The sequence below is a fragment of the Silurus meridionalis genome, chromosome 2 (genome assembly GCF_014805685.1).
Source record: "Silurus meridionalis isolate SWU-2019-XX chromosome 2, ASM1480568v1, whole genome shotgun sequence".
Classification (NCBI taxonomy): domain Eukaryota; kingdom Metazoa; phylum Chordata; class Actinopteri; order Siluriformes; family Siluridae; genus Silurus; species Silurus meridionalis.
In genome coordinates this window covers 28,984,215-29,001,550 of record NC_060885.1, presented here as the reverse complement: position 1 = coordinate 29,001,550, position 17,336 = coordinate 28,984,215, and the positions used below count along the sequence as shown (strand labels likewise).

The 17,336-nt window shown below is 38.9% G+C and overlaps 2 protein-coding genes across 3 annotated transcripts; one reads left to right on the top strand and one right to left on the bottom strand.

Moving 5' to 3' along the window:
- Nucleotides 1-823: 823 nt before the first annotated feature.
- On the bottom strand, nucleotides 824-4,500 carry LOC124401030 (immunoglobulin lambda-1 light chain-like). The gene is made up of 4 exons (XM_046872934.1): nucleotides 4,483-4,500; nucleotides 4,218-4,381; nucleotides 1,857-2,041; nucleotides 824-1,223 (listed from the first exon to the last, which is right to left on the bottom strand). The coding sequence occupies exons 1-4, from the start codon at nucleotides 4,498-4,500 to the stop codon at nucleotides 886-888; spliced, it is 705 nt and encodes a 234-aa protein (XP_046728890.1). The 3' UTR covers nucleotides 824-885.
- Nucleotides 4,408-15,525, top strand: lbh (LBH regulator of WNT signaling pathway). 2 transcript variants are annotated; one of them, XM_046876787.1, is made up of 3 exons: nucleotides 4,408-4,582; nucleotides 11,519-11,621; nucleotides 14,000-15,525. In XM_046876787.1, exons 1-3 carry the CDS (start codon nucleotides 4,554-4,556, stop codon nucleotides 14,222-14,224), a joined length of 357 nt encoding a protein of 118 aa, XP_046732743.1. In that variant the 5' UTR covers nucleotides 4,408-4,553; the 3' UTR covers nucleotides 14,225-15,525. The 2 variants fall into 2 exon arrangements, with proteins under 2 accessions (XP_046732743.1, XP_046732734.1); XM_046876778.1 differs by having other exon boundaries at nucleotides 11,516-11,621.
- The last annotated feature ends 1,811 nt before the right edge of the window (nucleotides 15,526-17,336 follow it).

Below are 17,336 nucleotides of genomic sequence, written 5' to 3'. Positions count from 1 at the left end.
ACAGAGGCTGAAACTAGATAACATTATGTAAATCGATTGGTGTCCATGCCTTGCTAGTCTTTTTTCAGTTATTTAATGGTCAAAACAGTAATAGTTGAATGAGATATGGCGTGACATATGATGAAAGATGAACAATGAAATAAAAATGATCTTACTTTGTAATAAAAGGTGAACACAAGTCAGACCCAAAACTTCTATATAAGCCAAAGTAAATCATACTGTATATGTTTTTTATACTGAACTTACATTAGAAATTGATAATAAATGGCCATATAACACGTTATACAGCATATAATATATAATACCTAACAATACCTGGTTTAATAAATGCCAGATTATTTAATACTAATAATCGTTTTATTACAAAATGTATAAAGGAACATGTTCGGTGGTCTGAGGAGTTCATATCAACCCTGGACTGATTTATTTTCTATTTGCAGTACTGTTATAAGACTTTTTTAATGTGATTGTTTTTTTCCTTTTGCTAGCTGTTTAAGTAAATGCAGATGTTGAATGTAGTAACATCACTGGCTTGTACCCCTCTAGCCGTCCAGCTTTGGTCTGTGTGCTGTCATTTTACTTCTTTGTTCATCTTTATTGCTGTAAAAAACTGGAGTCTGTTGGAGCTTAGTATCTAAGTGTAGTGTTGAAGTGGTCTTTTTCCCATATTCATCAAGACACTATGGGTTCAGCTGAAATTTTGAAATGCTTTATTGACTGTAGCGAGCAACAAAATACAAAGCCACAAGACATTTTATTTTAATAACAGACGCAACTGCAATGCACAATCCACTAACTATTAAAGACATATTCTTCATTAGGGTGTGTTTTATAAATCTTTCTTTATGCAGCAGATAACATGTGGAACAGCACTGGGTGATCTTTCTACATGCACTGGTCCAGGCTGGTGCTCTGGCTCAGAGGTGTGGAAAGCGCAGAGTGACTCAGGCGGCACGTGTAGGTTCTCCCAGAGCTCCAGCGCTGCTTGCTGAGCTTCAGAACGCTGGTCTGGGAGAACGTGCCGTCGGCTTGGCGCTGATACGGACCCGTCTGCACCTCGTCACCCGTCACACTGCTGCTGTCCTCAGACCAGGACATGGTAACACCTTCAGGGTAAAAACCCTGAGCCACACACATCACACTGACATCACTCTCAGAGAGCAGAGAACCAGAGGGAGCCAGCAGGAGCAGGGACGGGGGAGACGACCCACGAGCAGAGATCACTATAGGTACAAAAGAAAGACTGATTTGAAAATGTTCAGGGCTAAAGAATATATTTTAAAGAATATATTTATTAATGATGAAAATCAAACAGATAAAATCAATTCAACAGATCAAACAATGTTTGGAAATGTTTGAAGGAATTTCATGTTTATAAAAAATAAATGTTTAATACATGTGCCCAATTTTTGTTTGTATTGTATTGTATTGCAATGCTTTATTATTGATTTGCACTTTTTAAAATATTTTTTATATTTTATATTTGTCTAATAATAAAAAAAAAAAATCATGATTTTTTGTTAAGATTTAGATCAGTTAAAAAAAAACACTTTGTGCATTTTTATATTTCATAATATTAAATATAATTATTATTAGTATTAAAAATGTAAAAGAAATTTCCATTAAAAAAAATTCAATCACTAAATACTAAATATTTTATTGCAAAATTACTAGATAATTTTTTTCTCAAATAAATATTGAAATTATATATTTTACCAGCTGTATATAAAAGTATGGAAAAGGAAAAAAGAAAGGAAAAAAGAAAAGATTAACTTGTGTCGATATTGTACTTGCACGCTGATCTAAAGTTTACATTGAAATGAGGATTAAATCAAAGAAAATGGGTTTTGGCTTACCAAGTTTGGTGCCTTGAGCAAACACGTAAGCTTCACCACAGTTAAGACAAGCACAGTAATAAACTGCTTCATCTTCAGCTCTCACTCCTTCGATGTTCAGATAATCCTGATTGCCTGAGTCGGTGAACGTGAACCTGTCAGGCAAACCATTTGCTTGAATCGATCTGCATATCAAATATTGCTCACTTTTTGTGTAATAAAAGTATAGCGCATCTAGTAATGATTATATATAAATAAATTGGTATCTACTGATGCAAATTTGTTAAAAATACAAATGTCAACTTGGATCTGATGCACACCTTTTTTTAATCGGTCAAATTGTTAACTTATTTGCGAATGCACCGATCCGAATAGCTTACCATCCCTATTATATAACAGAAAAGAACAAAGTGTAAAATGTTACCCATTTAACAACAGAAATTAATATTAATTAATATTAATTCAATTAGATAGATAGTGCTGACATGACAACATGCTTTATCTTAGTTCGCCACTAGAGGGAAGACTTGTGTTATATTTAAATTAATTACTGACCAGCAGATGGCAGTGTTAGATTATAACAAACGTTTGTTAGATTAGATTATATCTAGTTAATGTAACATTCTGCATATATTGGTGTATTGTTGAGTTTTAATAACGTATAACAATATATCAGTTAGCTTAATTTTATATGCAGTTCAAATTCAAAAGTTTGTACACCCCCTAAGGCACATTGACCAACAAATAGATTTTGACCTTCTGGGATTTTTGTTGTTGTTGTTGTTTCTGGGCAGAATTATCATTATCACCTAGAATTAGATTGTTCACAAATCGCCACAGGTATGAATCAAAATCTTGTGGAAAGCTTTCCCTGGTGACTGGAGCTTTTTAAAAGACCAAAATTGGGGAATATCTGGGGATACATTTTTGAAAAACGTAATGTGGGTGTGATGTCAGGTGTCCACAAACTTTTGTGATGTAGTGAATTATTTGTGTACAATATGCAGTGAAATTGTTCCTCGCATGCGTTCTATTCCTCACTGATTCAATGGATTGGCAAGTGCCTAGATATTAAGGTAAAAAAAAGCAGTTATAATATGCATTATAGTAGCAAAGTGCTTACGAGAAACCGATACAGTGTGTGTGTGTGTGTGTGTGTGTGTGTGTGTGTGTGTGTGTGTGTGTGTGTGTGTGGTGCTGAAATAAGTGTAATGCTAACCCTCACCCACATTTTATTACTTGCATTCTCCAAGTCCAACTGTTCACTCTGAGACTAAAGCTCATGTGCACAGAGATAAGAAGAAATATATGAAGGAAAAATATAATATAAGCTCCACTGTAATGCGGTAATAGAATAGAGTCAAGGTTCAACAAAAAAAGGGGAAAAAAAACTGTAAGATAAGATTAGATGAGATAAAAAAAAGTGCTTCATCATGATAGTGTTGATGAAGCATGTGTGCTGAGTTGCAGGTTTGCTGCTGACCTGTTTAAATACTGTGTGTGTGCCTGTGTGTGAATGGAAACTCAGGAGCAAAGTTTAACACTGCATATTTGGTAAGATCGTGACTACCAAATCAGATTTTTTTCCCCTATAGTCAGAATCCAGCTTGCTGATTTTCTTTGTTCTTTTTTTCTGTATGATGTATATTAGAGAGGTGTGTGAGAAAAAATCAAAATGACCGATTTCAGCTATTTTGGGGGGCAAATCTCCATTGTATTGTATAGTATTGTATACTATACAATACTATACTACACTATTCTATACAATACTTTACTATATCTACTATAAAGGATGCAAAGCAACATTTCAAGTGTATCTGATAATAACTACAGCACCACTCTTTATTTTTCATCATTGAAAATATTGATATTATTCCTCTGAATAATTATTTAGATAGATAAGATAAATATAAAGACAAATCAGCAACACAATGCATGATTGGCTTTATTTACTGCATTATCATTTCATTCTTATAGTTAAGAAGGACACAGTTACAGAGCTGTGTAAACAAATGTGCAGGAAAAGAGTGTGTGTGCATATATAAATATACAGACAGACAGACAGACAGACAGACAGACAGACAGACAGACAGACAGACAGATAGATAGATAGATAGATAGATAGATAGATAGATAGATAGATAGATAGATAGATAGATAGATACACAAAAATATACATAGAAACTACTGGCATGTTTGACCTTGTGATGACATTTCAATGCATTTTTATATTGGTTTATTTAAAAGGAAATTAGCTTTTATAAAAAAAAAAATTATAATAATACAAATTTAAAAAAGCCAAACACGTTGCTATTAGTTTATAGGAGTGAGACTGAGATTAGTGTTAGGTGCAGACAGCATCATTTATCTTGTCTAACACACATCCAAGCATCCAGTGACTCGAAACGGCTCGTTCTACTGGCGTCATCAAAACACGGCTGCTGATTGGCTCTCGTGCCACCCGCGTCATCTGCCTTATTCCCACACTGCCATTCATGAATATTCTGCACCGCTGGAGGCGGGGCTTCGGCGCAAGTCCACGCCTCCTGTATAAAAAGCGAGGTCTCGCGGGTAGCTGTGATAGTGTCGGTGCTGGATGGAGTTGAATGACTGAGTGACTGCTGCCGCCACCGCCGTTTTTCAGCACCTGAACACTGCAATCCATAGCCTTCATTTCACTCCATCTGCCTCTGCACAATACATGTCGTGAAGCTCTACATGACTACCTGCTGTCCTCAGGTGTACCAGTAAGTCCTTTTTTTTATTATTATTATAATAATTATTTTCATTAGTATAAAGCATGTTTGGTTTGTCGTTGCTTGTTTTTAACAGTTAGAAATCATTTCCTGTTTGAGTAGTGTTTTTGTTGTTGTTGTTGTTGTTGTTGTTGTTGTTGTTGTTGTTGTTGTGATTGCATTGACAAAATCCCAAGTGAATTCCAGTATCTAACTTACTTTACAATGCACAATCCTAAATGTGTAGCTTCTGAGAATCTGGTGCACTACTTCATCTGGTTGCTTCATGCCTAATGAAGGGTGGTTCTATCGAGAGCATGGAGTAAGTTGGGCAACAACCTCTGTTTTTGTTTGTTTGTTTGTTTATGATTGTTTAAGTAATCGATTTCAACCCCAGGACAAAAGTGGACCAGTTGATTTGGGATGTAAGAAACATGACTACGCAAGCAGCATTTATGTTAATTATACATATTTTCCCTGCAGAAAATCTTTTTAATGTAGACACGTTTTTTCCTTCTGCCAAGACCATGCTTTTTCACCTGCAGTAGATTTGGTTTCAATATGATGCAACTTGGAATAAGGGTGTGCAAACTTTTGCATGCTTTCAACCATCAGTTCCACAGATCCCATTTCTGCTCTAGTTCGTTTATTCTCTGGAAAGGCTATGTAACGGTCTGCGTTGTAGTAGATTTGGAGTCTATCCCAGGAAAACTTGGTGCGAGTCAGGAATGCAACCATGCACCAAACACACACACACACACACACACACACACACACACACACACACACTAATATCTAGAGGAAATTAAGAATAGCAATCCATCTTTTGGTATGTTTGTGAAAGGAGATCTTGGAGCGACCATACATGTGGATCTTTGAGTAACTTGAGATCAGGTTCAATCCAGGGCCTTGAGCAACGCAGTTCAACATTGAAGCGTGTGTGTGTGTGTGTGTTCGAGCTTCTTTTTTTTCTATTAAATCCAAAACTTCAAACAGAACACAAGTTTATATTATTTCCAGGACTATGAATAATGATAGCTCAGAAATATAGATTTCAATGTAGAAGTACAATGTTGCCCATGTGGTACCAGGAGTATCTTTCACAACATGCATGTAGTATACTTTAAATAATTAAAGCTACATAATGGGACCTTAATGATCACTGGTGTAGGTTTAAAGCTTTTCTTTAAAAGTTAATCTGCGGTACATCCCGTTCACCTTCCATACATAGGGCGCAGACTAAAAGTACATAATGTATAAAAGATGGCACATCCTGAGTGTCCTTAATTCCCATTGGAATTTCAGATACTTCCGGAGTTTCGCCTACGTCTCGGGTCCCGTCACGTTCCTTCAACAGACTTTTTGCAATCTTATGCTGTAAAAAAGAAGTACAACCTTTCCCAACCCAAAGTCCCAAAATTGACGTTCTCGACCGTATCGATAATCTATTAAGGATGATCGCATGTAATTGTTTTTTTTTTTTTTTTTGGGGAAATGATGAAAGCTGATCAATAGGTTACTTTATAGTCTGAGTGTGACTTGCACTGGAAGTTTTACTGTGGTATTTCCACTCAGATCCTCAGCACTGCGGTCAATGTGAGTCATTCGGGTTGTTTCTTTCCTAGTCCCTGTGAAAGGTCACATTCCATTGTGTGGAATCGATATGCCATTTCTTTTATTTCTTTTTTTTTCTCATTATAATACAGGTAAAAAAAAAAATACCCTTTAATTCCAAACTAGGAGGGAAGGTAATAGGTTTGTTTTTTTTGTTTTTTTTTACATTTATGAATTACGCATTGTGCATATTCCCACCTTGGTGTGTGTGTGTGTGTGTGTGTGTGTGTGTGTGTGTGTGTGTGTGTGTGTGTTTGGGGTGGAATGATGCATCAATAACATCATTATAATAAGCTATGTTGCTGTAGCTTTGTTTAATGTCTATGTAACCTGCTTTGAAGCATGAACAGGATGCACTGACTTGACCTCCTTAACAGATCTTCAGAGCTCTTGTTCTGTGTGTGCGCTTACTGTCTTCCTGCAATAGCTTGCAATGGCTGGTGGGTTTGTTTCTTTCTGCAAAACCCCCTTGATCTCATGTGTTACAAAGGCCTCGTGTTTCTCTTTAAACGCAACTCTTGTTTGAGGAAGCCACGGTGATTCCGAAGGTGTCTAACCAAAGTTGATGATTTGTGCACTCCGTTTGTGCACACCGTCGTTTTCCACTATTGACTGTTGCGTATAGATTTTTACAGGGTCACTCATGATGCCTTAAACCCGTCTGGCCCTGTTGAAATCGCGCCCCTCGCTGGAAACCCTCGTGTGGGAAAATAATGGGCCTTATTGTGAAGAGCTTTTGGAGGGATAAACTATAATTAAAGAAATCGGATGGTCTGTTTCTTTCTTTCCAGCATTGTGTTCAAACTTAAATATACAAAGGGTGGTTTGAGTCATTCTGAGCAAAATGGATAATATGGGCCTTGTTGTAAAGAGTTCGGGAGAACAAGCAGCGCTTTGGATTCCGCATTCGAGCTCGAACGCCGCAGGATGGTTTTAGGGCTGATACGAGCAGGATAAAGCTGTTTTCTTCTTAAAGGGGGTAGAAATTAGAAGTTCTCCGAATCTCTATTGACCATCGTGAACCTTCGTTTGTTTGATCCGTCCAGTCATTTTGTCAAGCATCAGCATTTGCTACCTTGCAAACATACAAGATTTGATGGTGATGCAATATCCCAGTCTGAATCAAATATTATTATTATAACAGTATTCATGGTCAAGGTTTTTATTTGACTTCATATAAAAAAAAAAGTCTTGAATCAGTTTTCATCTCAAGCTTAATTTCTGAATCTGGTTACATGATCAGATTTCTCCCATTCTTCCCAGTCCTTTAGCTGCTGCTCCAATTCTTATTTTGCTTATAATACCAGCTTTCATTCCTTTTGCAACGTTCTAGTCTTCCTTTGCGGTTTTTATTTCTCTCCATGACCTTTATTCTAGAATTATGACCAAGTCAGGACAATATGGTTGGCTAATCTAAGAGTAGTTTCGAAGCAAATGTCAACCCTATTTGAAAGAATGTTGGGGCATCCTTCAACTTGAAATCCTGTCTTATCATGTGATGACCATTTCTACAGTCCTCTATTTACTTTACTGCTTTGATTCGAGGCCCAAGAAAGTCAAAATCCAGCATGTTGCCAGGGGTCCAAACTCCTCTTTATGATTTAGTATGCTCTTAAAGTTAATCTTGTACTAATTAAAGGTTATCTTAGGTCACTCTGCTGCTTGAAACCTCTTGCCTGGTGTCTCCCACTTTGGCACGCTGCATCGATACATCCCTGCATTCTTTCCCGACCTTTTGCTTGAGCCCGATACTCCGTTCTCGCCTTGGCAAGCGCAGCTACCATGCTGACGGCTAAGACGTACAGCCGGAGCAGATGGGAAACAATGCGAGGTATGCGCAGCCTGAGAGTCCTGTGAGTTTAGTGTGTGTCAGCACCGAGGGATGAAGCTGATGCACTGTGGGCCATCAAACCATAGCACTAAGTCATATCCAAGTCTTATACAACCCTAGTGTTTAGTCTGGAAATGAGCACATGACCATCAAAGCTGTTGTGATTACAATCTTTTCCCCTTTCAGAATGAATTCAGATCAATTTCATCCACGGTACTGTTTTCTTTCTCTTTTTTAGATCGCAGAGTGTATAGAGGAAATCACCAGTGACTCAAAACACTATTTCTGTTTTTCTTTTTTCCCCCCCTTTCAATTCCCATAAACATCCTGAGCCGCTGGGGGTTCGCCTAATCCACCGGGCCGCGTTCTGCCATGTTTCCTATTAAAGCGGATGAAGAGATTTAGGCGGCCCAGGGTTCAAATCTGCAAAACAGTAGAACTGCATGTCCCGCATGGAGATTATAAAGATCCACAGCTGGAGGATTGAGCATGCTGAGGATAACGTCGGAGGACTGTTGTTCGGGTATTTTCAGCGACACAGTTGGCTTTTTGTTTTGAGCCGCGTGTGTGCGTGCGCTCCAATGCTAAACCTTTAGTACTTCCGTCTGCCATACAGATTTCCTGTCTCAGTAGCGTTAGTAGGGTGGGTGACATTTCTACAGTATCGCATGTTGTTCTACGTACATCACCTTGTTTCCCAGCTGTAGCTTTGACTCACGTCTTGCTGCAACGCATGAGCATTAAGACTCTTGGGGAGAACAAAAAATGTCTCACTGTTATGTCAATCGGCTTTGATGCTAAAAATAGCTTCGCCGCTAATGGGCCACATCCATAATTTTGACTTCTTGTTTGCGTTACGAAGAGCGCTCCACTCCAGACCTTCTAGATATTTCCAATTCCATGGCAAAGCCGACAAAGGGTTTTGTAGCACGACAACCTCCCCTTTTCTTTTCTTTTTTTAAATAACACTTGGGTGTGCTTGTAGAGTTTGAATTGTCGCGCACTCTCCCACCTCCTCTACTTCTCTTTTCGCCTGGTTTTCGTGTTTTATTAGACCCGATGTTCTGTTATTCTTAGCTGAGCAGGATGTTTATGTGGCCTCGGAGCTGAAATATTGCTGGCAAAGCCAAGTGTTTAGATTTCAGGCACACGTCTGTGCAATCAGTGCACATTCATTATGTCTGCTCCCTCTTTATGGCTGTCTCTTTCTATCTACACCCCCCCAGCAACACCCTGTGTGTGTGTGTGTGTGTGTGTGTGTGTGTGTGTGTGTGTGTGTGTGTGTGTGTGTGTGTTTTATTATATATTCAGAATATATTCAGAAATATTCAGATTTCCAGCTGCTTTTTTCTGGCAGGCCACAGCTAAGTAAAGAAAGTCATAAAACAAAGATTCGCCTCCACGATGTCCGACGCATAACTGTCTTTTGACAGCTAGTTAAAGGGTAATTTTAACAAAATTCTGCATTCTGATTGGTCGGATGGAACAGCGGCTCAGACAACTGGGTTATAGTAGCGCGTTATCGTTCCTACATTTTTGAATTTGACAGATGACATGACTAGCGTCCTCTAAACAGCTAGCTATATTAGTTGCTTACTCTCTAACTATTCATGCATTCGACTGTTTATTTGAAAGTAGACTTATATAATAATAACAGGCTTTTTAGGTCAGCTTACACAATGTTACATAGCCAGTGGCTCAAGGTTTAATTTCTTTGTAACCTATTTGCATTGCTAAGTGCTTAGGCTTGGCTTATAAGAAGGAGATTGTCTTCGGTAATCCAGGGATTTACATGAACACAGTGCCATCCCCTGGCCCTTGTTTGGTTTTGGAGACGATAAGGTACAAGGTGATGTTTGCTCGTGTGCACGAGGAGCATCGCAGGACATTGTACGGGAAGTTGTGGTGCGTTTTGTAACAGGATGAATGAACGTAACTCCAGAAGCTATTGAAATCCAGCGACAGGAATGCTTCTGATTGGTGGGGAAACTTCAGGAGCTAACGGTTGTTCAAACCAAGCACACCAGCGGTGCACATGGTCTGACGCTTCTTCAGTTCCCTGTCTTTGGTCCTACCAGCAAATCTTTGTCTTCTTATTTCATTACACTTTTGTAGTGACATTGCAGCTTGGAAGAAAGTTTTTACTAGCATCGCTTCCTCATGTTCGCTAGATGCAACTAAAAAAAACAAAACAAAACGGTGTTACACTTTTTTGTTTTGTTTTTCAGTAATATCGAGCAGTCCCGTGAAAAGAAGTCTGGGACACTTTTCCTTTTTCGTGCTCGTCTCACCCCAAGTTTAAATAAATACCCTTGTTGGAGTTTATTTAGCTGGTCCCATCTCTGTGTCTGTGTGTGCGTGCAAACATGCCCACACTGACCACTACGCAGGCAGACTTTAAATAACTTGTATGAGAAAGGAGCTTCAGTGCACTCTCAGCTCGCACAGGAATAGTTGCCCTTTCTTGACGGTGCAGTAATATTCGCCCTTCGACCATAAAACGCAATTTTTACTAGGGTGCGTGAAGAGGTTGCTCGTATTCCGTGCATGTTCGGACTACAGCATCAGCAGATTCCAGCAAGAACGGTGATCCTTTTCTGTTAGAGGAACATAACGACTCAAACGAGTTTCGTGATTGCTTCCCCGTGCTCAATTTATGCAGCAAATTCAGTATAAAGCAAGTTCACTTTACATGGCAAATTCTTATACACAGTTGTGGACCATCGACCTCATTGTGGTAGAACATTTTGAGTGCTAGCGGCTGTGGTATGTATTTTTAATGTTCAATGTCAAACCATGCACCCGACCAATTGCACGACATGGCCGAGGTAGAACGCGCAAGCAGAAACCTTTAAGTAGTTCGATTGTATTATTAGAAATACCACTTTGGATGGAAAGCTTGCCAGATGAATTAGGAAGTCCGTAAGAAATACGAGTCCCTCATCGTCAGTGTTTAGCCTGTTAGGTTACAGGGTTCCTTTAGAGAGACAATCTGGAGAACTCTATTGGCTACAAGTGAACTAGTGTTCACTTGTAAATGTTTACTATTGTATGTCCTTTTAGAATGACTTTAAGAGTGGAGAAGATGCGAAAGGAAGCTTCTAATGCGGACACATTTTCAACGTGATGGAATTTCTCAAATAAAAAAAGGGTTGCTCATGTGGTCTTTGGCAAGTGTTGTTGATTCTTAGATGGGTTCCAAATGGGTTCCCCACCAGAGGGACAAAACAAAAGATGCAACATCTTATAAGATGTTGTAGATAAGATTATCTTGGATTCGTTCTTTAAGGAATACAGCTTCCTTACAAAGGTTCTGCTTGGAAGCTTTTAGACCGCAGTCAAGATGTCACTGGAAAACATTCGGGGCAAAATACAAATTTGATAAAATGGGATATACCATTTCTGGTACCTCGTAATGTTCATTCGGTCCAGCATGGTTGATATTGTTTAATAATTACAGCCTTTCTGATCATTTTCTTTTCGGCCCGTCTGTGTGTCAGCAGCTCTGTGTTCGTGCCGTGCCGTGAGATGACCGAAGTGATGATCAGCAGCACTCCGATGGAGGACATACGGCTCAGCCCAAGCAAAGATCGCCTCACTTTTCAGGTACACAAACCTTTTTAGTCCTGCTTCACTTTATCTCTGCAGTATTACAACAGCATTACAACTTACAATTACATTACAACTTAAAAGCAAAAGAACTGGCCACCCCAGGCATCTTTTATGGTTTCGCTTATTACTTTCACAAGTCATATTTCGATTCTGAAGCCAGGCTTTCCACCGTGGGCTTCATTTCAGAAGTGAAAGTTTCTGCTTTCCAAAATAAGGCCAACTACAGAGGAGAGAATCATTTATTCTTTTCCATTTCTCAAAACGAAAGCAAATATTTTGAAAATCGGGTGCTTTCCATTCAGAAAAAGAGGATGACTCTGGTTGTGTTTGTATGCGTGCCTGTGCGAATCGCTGTTAAAACAGATTTGACCATTTTTTACAAATGTGAAAAAATGTTGACCCGTCAATACGGCGACGGAACACTTTTCTCTTCTTTTCGAACAAAATGGTGGAAAAGACATTAAAAAGCTCCCTTTTAATTTTTTTTTTTTTTGTCAATTGTGAGGTTTATAAGCCGATAGAAAACGGGGAGGCGGGACTACGGTTTTAAATGGCATGGCTGCTCATTGTCGCGTTTCGGCTTTGCCATTCGAATTATTGTTGAAAAAATTGTCTGTTTTTGTTTGTTTTTTGGGGTCCAATAAAATATTGCCGGTTAATAACGTGACCTTTAGACACCCCTGCTATTTGGTTTGAAAAATATATATGCTCATCGCCCATTTTGTCCTCTTCCCCACACTAATATCAAGTGATGTTTAGGGTCTAGTAATGCTGTAAGTAAACTCATTAACATATTACCCAGACTGCCCTTTCTTAGCGTGTTTTTCCATTCTGTGTTGGAGGAAAGAATAAAAACATGGACCTTCACATCTCTTTCCATCTTCATTCCTCAGGGAACTGCTTCCTCTTTTTTTTTTCTATCTCTTGCTGCCTTCTTTTCAATAGACCCTTTTTTTTTCTCCTCCCCTTCTGATGAGTTCTGCAGCACCAAGATACATAATATTAAACTATGTGTGTGAGAAAATTGAGGTGCGGAACCATGCAAGGATCCGATGCTGCCGTCAAAGCTCCTACAAAATCGGACCATCACGCCGGTTGCTAATGTTTCTGCGAGAAGGTTGAATCCTGAAGAAGTCCTTTAATGCCCTTCGACGACTTTAAGAGAAATTTCTGAATATATTCACCCTGTTTGCATCGTGTCCTGTTTCACACAGACGTCTCGTCCTTGACGGACTCTAGATTTACCCAATCGAGACGATTTATTTATTTAATTTTTTACCGTCAGTGACACAAAAACACAGCTGTGTGTTTAAGTTTCGCCTAAAACACACGATGACGTGTTGTAGCACGGAATTATTGAGTGACATGAGAAGGGCACGTCTTAAAGTTCTATTCCGGTTATAGTTACATTTAATAACAGCTACAACAGCCTCTGTTTTTTTCTCTCGCTTTCTTCCTTGTTCTTTTCACACTTATAAGATTGCCATGTCTAACACCTTGCTTTCTTTAGATCATTTCTCTTTCTCTTGCTTTTTCAGCTCATATTTGGGAACATTTCCGTTTCATTGTTTTCCCTGCTACATGAACTTTAGAGGTGGTTTAGCTACTGAGTCATACTTCCACAGCCCTTTCTTCTGCTGAGCCCCTTTTCCAGATGGTGACCATCCCTATCCCTGAACCAGACAGAGCTAAAAACTCGGGTTCTCAGCCTGTCCATTTCTCAAGCGAATCTAAAACTTTGAGGCATGGTCCTCTTCCGGAAGGCCAAGACCGAAGGATATAAATAAGAAAGCCGAGCGTGCGTGAGAATTTGCGGGAGACGGTCGCAAGTCATGTATATCTTTTCCAGAGTGCCGTTTCGGCTGCATGCCGGGTTCCCAGGCAATTACATCTCTCTGTGACACGCGCACGCTCGCGCGTGCTCACACACCAAATCCGATCCGTTTCTGACGCATGCGCTCACATCGCTCTTCCTGTTCTGGTGCTAACAGTGTTCTTGATGGATTTCAGTGCATCGTTAACGGTTTCACCTCAGGGCCCGTGATGAGAGTTTCAGACACATTCTGGCTGTATGAAGGCCTACAGCATTTCTGCATAAATATATTTGTATTTACAGTAGGCAGAACTCTGTCAACATTTTACCTCAGAGAATTCAACAGACTTGATATAGCGCTGAAACGTTAACATAGTATCAATTTATCATGCCTGTTCCGCAGACGCCGTATAATGTGGAAACTTTTCCTGTTATTAATTGTCTGGTTCTGGAAACGTTTAAAATATGACACTTTAATAAGCACAAGCGGCGAAAAATGCCTTCATTTATTTTTTTTTTCTCCCTCTCTCTCTCTTCCTCCGTCTCGCTCTCCTTGCAGATCTTTCCAGACCCGTCGGACTTCGAACGCTGCTGCAAGCTGAAGGACCGCCTTCCATCCATCGTGGTGGAGGCGACCGAGGGCGAGGTGGAGAGCGGAGAGCTGCGCTGGCCTCCCGAGGAGATCCTAAACAACCAAGACGAAGAGGAAGACGAAGATGATGATGAGGAAGAAGAGATCGTCGGGAACGTACAACAGGGACAACAAATGCAGACAAAGGAATGATCCATGCGCGTACACCCATATACACGGGAGTCCTTCAGGGGCGAGGGGATGAGGAGAAAGTGACGAGATGCTGCAACTGAGCTCACACCTGGTGCTAAATTAAAGCTTTACGAATACGCTGATTTTCGATGCCCTCGCGTCTTACACTCGCCCAGTTAAATAATCCCTCGTCGAGTTCCTATGAAGCCAGCGTCGTCACCCAGCATAGCGCATTCTCGTCTCTCACTCGATCTCTCGCACTCCTCGTTCTCGCACGCGCACACACTTTTCCCTCACACATAACTATCCATATATAATTATGCATATGTTCATCAGTTGCTGAGGAGGACTTTGGTTCCTGGACTTTTTTTTTTTTTTTCTTCTTCGACAAGAACGAGATCCCTCAAGATGATCACACAGTGTTTGCTTTTTTTTTTGGTCTTTAAATAATAGTCGTTTTGTTTTTGGAGGTTAATAATGTTAGGTGACTGTACAGGGTCAAAACAGCACTGGCGTTTCAGACTGTTTCACTGCTTGAAAAGTTATTTTCCAAATGCAGCGGATATTCTGGCGTTCGAGATGCGTGTTCCATCACAGGCTTGAGGCTTATTAAGCACTGAAGCTTTAAACTATATAGGATGTTATTGCTGATTCTGTTAGCCTACTCACTTTTGTTTTGTCTGTTTGTTTTTCCCTAGGAACAATTTTCCATTTAATTACTGTATGTAAATATTTTTTTTTTTTGTACGCCGAAGTAGTCATTTTCACTGTGAATATTTGCATGTTGTTGTCCGTCATTTGTACATAGATCGCTTTCTTTTCGGCTAGCTAACGATTGACGATCAGTGGGAGTAAAAAATAATAATAAATCAAATACAACTATTTCATTCTAACCACATTATTTTCTATTCCTTCTGTTTAGACTTCATTCATTACTATCAAAGTTCTAATTTGAATCCAGAATGCGATTTAAAATCATTCTCTTCCCTCAGTGGAAAAGGTTACAAAAGGTCACCTTGGCACTGAGCACCTTTTGTGTATTGAAACAATGTCTAGCCTTTATTTTCATTCAAATTTTTTTTTTTGGTCTGTTTCTCGTCTACTTCATGGCTATGTATAAATGCTCTAGATGTGTGTATGCGGGTGTTAGGACGGTCATCTGTGTTAAGTAAGCGTAAGGGTCCTCTCTTTGTGAACTGCTTGTAGATTTGCCTCTGTATTTTTGTGTACAGCTCAGGGAGAATAGCTGCCATTTTGTCTTTGTTTAGATACCCCCCTTTCCTCCTTTACCACTTTTGTTGTAAATAAACATTTGGAACATACTTTAGAAGTCCGTTGTGTCTTGTATGAATGTGTGAGGTAAAACCACTTAATGATGTGTTCTTTTGTGAATGTGTGAGGTAAAAGTAGTAATTATGAGCATTTCTGTATGAACCTGTGAGGTACCATTAAAAAAAAATCTTTGCGTTTTATATGAACATGTGACCTAAAACTAGTAAATCTTTGTTTTGTGTGGACGCTTGAGGTAAAATTAGGAAGTATAAGCTTCTTTAAAGAGCACATGAGGTAACACAAAGCATGACTTTTTTTTTTTTTTGCATGTGTGTAATGAAATTAGGAAATATGAGCATTTTATAAGAATGAGGTACAACAAGTACATTTGTGAAATCTGTGTGTGAGGTGAAACTAGTAACGTAAGACTTTTGCACAAGTGTGAGGTAAAACTACAAAATGGTAGCTCTTATTGTAAATCAAATAAGGCAAAAACATATATAGGACTTAAGTTTGAATTGTGTTTGTGTTGAATGTTTGAGGGTGAACCTAGTAAAAGTGATTTGTGAACGAGTGAGGTAGAATGCCTCATCTAAGGAATCAGGCCTGGGGCGATTTTTATGCCCCTTTTTTTTCTCCTTTTTGTTCTGTTCAGCATGTAAACCAAATATATCTTAAAAACTTTCAGTTTCACTTCCTTTTGCAGCAGCTTTAATGCAATGTGGCTTAACTTCCTGCAAAACACTGTGTGCGCGTTCTGTGCACGGTATTTAAATGCGTACTGTATTTAGTTGCACAAACCGCATTGTGCCTTCCTGCCTTCCCAAACCTACCTCGAGCCTTGCACACTTCCTCTATGCAAGCCGGGGGCATTCATATTTGCATGGCTCTGTTTCTTATAAAACCCTTGACCAGAGGTCAGCTGCCAGGTCCAGATGAAATGCATTAGTTTTGGTAGTTTTTGCTTCAACTTGCCAGTTTGCACCTGGTTTATGTTTTAGTTTTAAGGATATGATGCCATTAAAGATTTCTTTACAAAACAAACAAAAAAAAGGAATAGATTGCAAGTGTTATACACATTTGGTGTATATACATACTACTTGGGGGGGAAAAAAAAAGGAAATTACATGAACCTCTCAATAAACCTTTATGAACTGTATCAGCAATAAAAAATTAATGCTATTATTTCTGCACTTTTTTAGCCTTGCATAATAATCAGACATGCAGTTTTAACCCTATGTCAAATTCTATTTTATACGTTAAATACAAATGGCATTAGGCTCAACTTTTGTCTTTAATGTGATTCCTACAGATTTATCATAATTTCCCAAGACCGTGTTTTTTTTTATAATTTAGTAACGTGTTTTACCAGATGCATTCAGCCATGAAATTAGTCACGATGAACCAAAAAAAGAATAATTTGAAGGGGTAAAGAACTGTAGAAATTAGCTATTATTTATACCCGGTCTCTGAGGAGCCCAAAGCCAGTTGGCAATTTTTTTTAATTCAGTTCCAGCATGTCAGCGCATACACTAGATTATCATCTGCGATCACCTAACTCTGGTGTGAAAAGAAATGCTGTGTTGTAGCAAACATTATCATCTTTGTATGTATTTGTGTATATATAATTCAAATTAGAGGCTTACATTAATTTCCTGATGCCCTGTTATATGTAAATTACGTACTCTACATACTCTTTATCTATAAATAAACTGGGTATAAAAATTATATAAAGAGTAACTAGTTCTATACATTGATATGTTTCAGTCAATATTTAGGGATAAAACAGTACTACTTAGTTTTGCCCTGAAAATTAGAGCAAAAACTAGCAAAAAATAAGCTTTTTATGTGAATGTGTGAG

Excerpts from the sequence above, each read along its gene's own strand:
- LOC124401030 (XM_046872934.1), bottom strand. Across the intron at positions 2,042-4,217 it reads GAGTCACTGGATGCTTGGAT|TGAGCAATATTTGATATGCA; the intron begins GTGTGTTAGACA and ends TTACACAAAAAG. Across the intron at positions 1,224-1,856 it reads TGCTCAAGGCACCAAACTTG|TGATCTCTGCTCGTGGGTCG; the intron begins GTAAGCCAAAAC and ends TTGTACCTATAG.
- lbh (XM_046876778.1), top strand. The coding sequence starts at position 4,554 with ATGACTACCTGCTGTCCTCAGGTGTACCA. Across the intron at positions 4,583-11,515 it reads TGCTGTCCTCAGGTGTACCA|CAGCTCTGTGTTCGTGCCGT; the intron begins GTAAGTCCTTTT and ends TCTGTGTGTCAG. Across the intron at positions 11,622-13,999 it reads AAGATCGCCTCACTTTTCAG|ATCTTTCCAGACCCGTCGGA; the intron begins GTACACAAACCT and ends CTCTCCTTGCAG.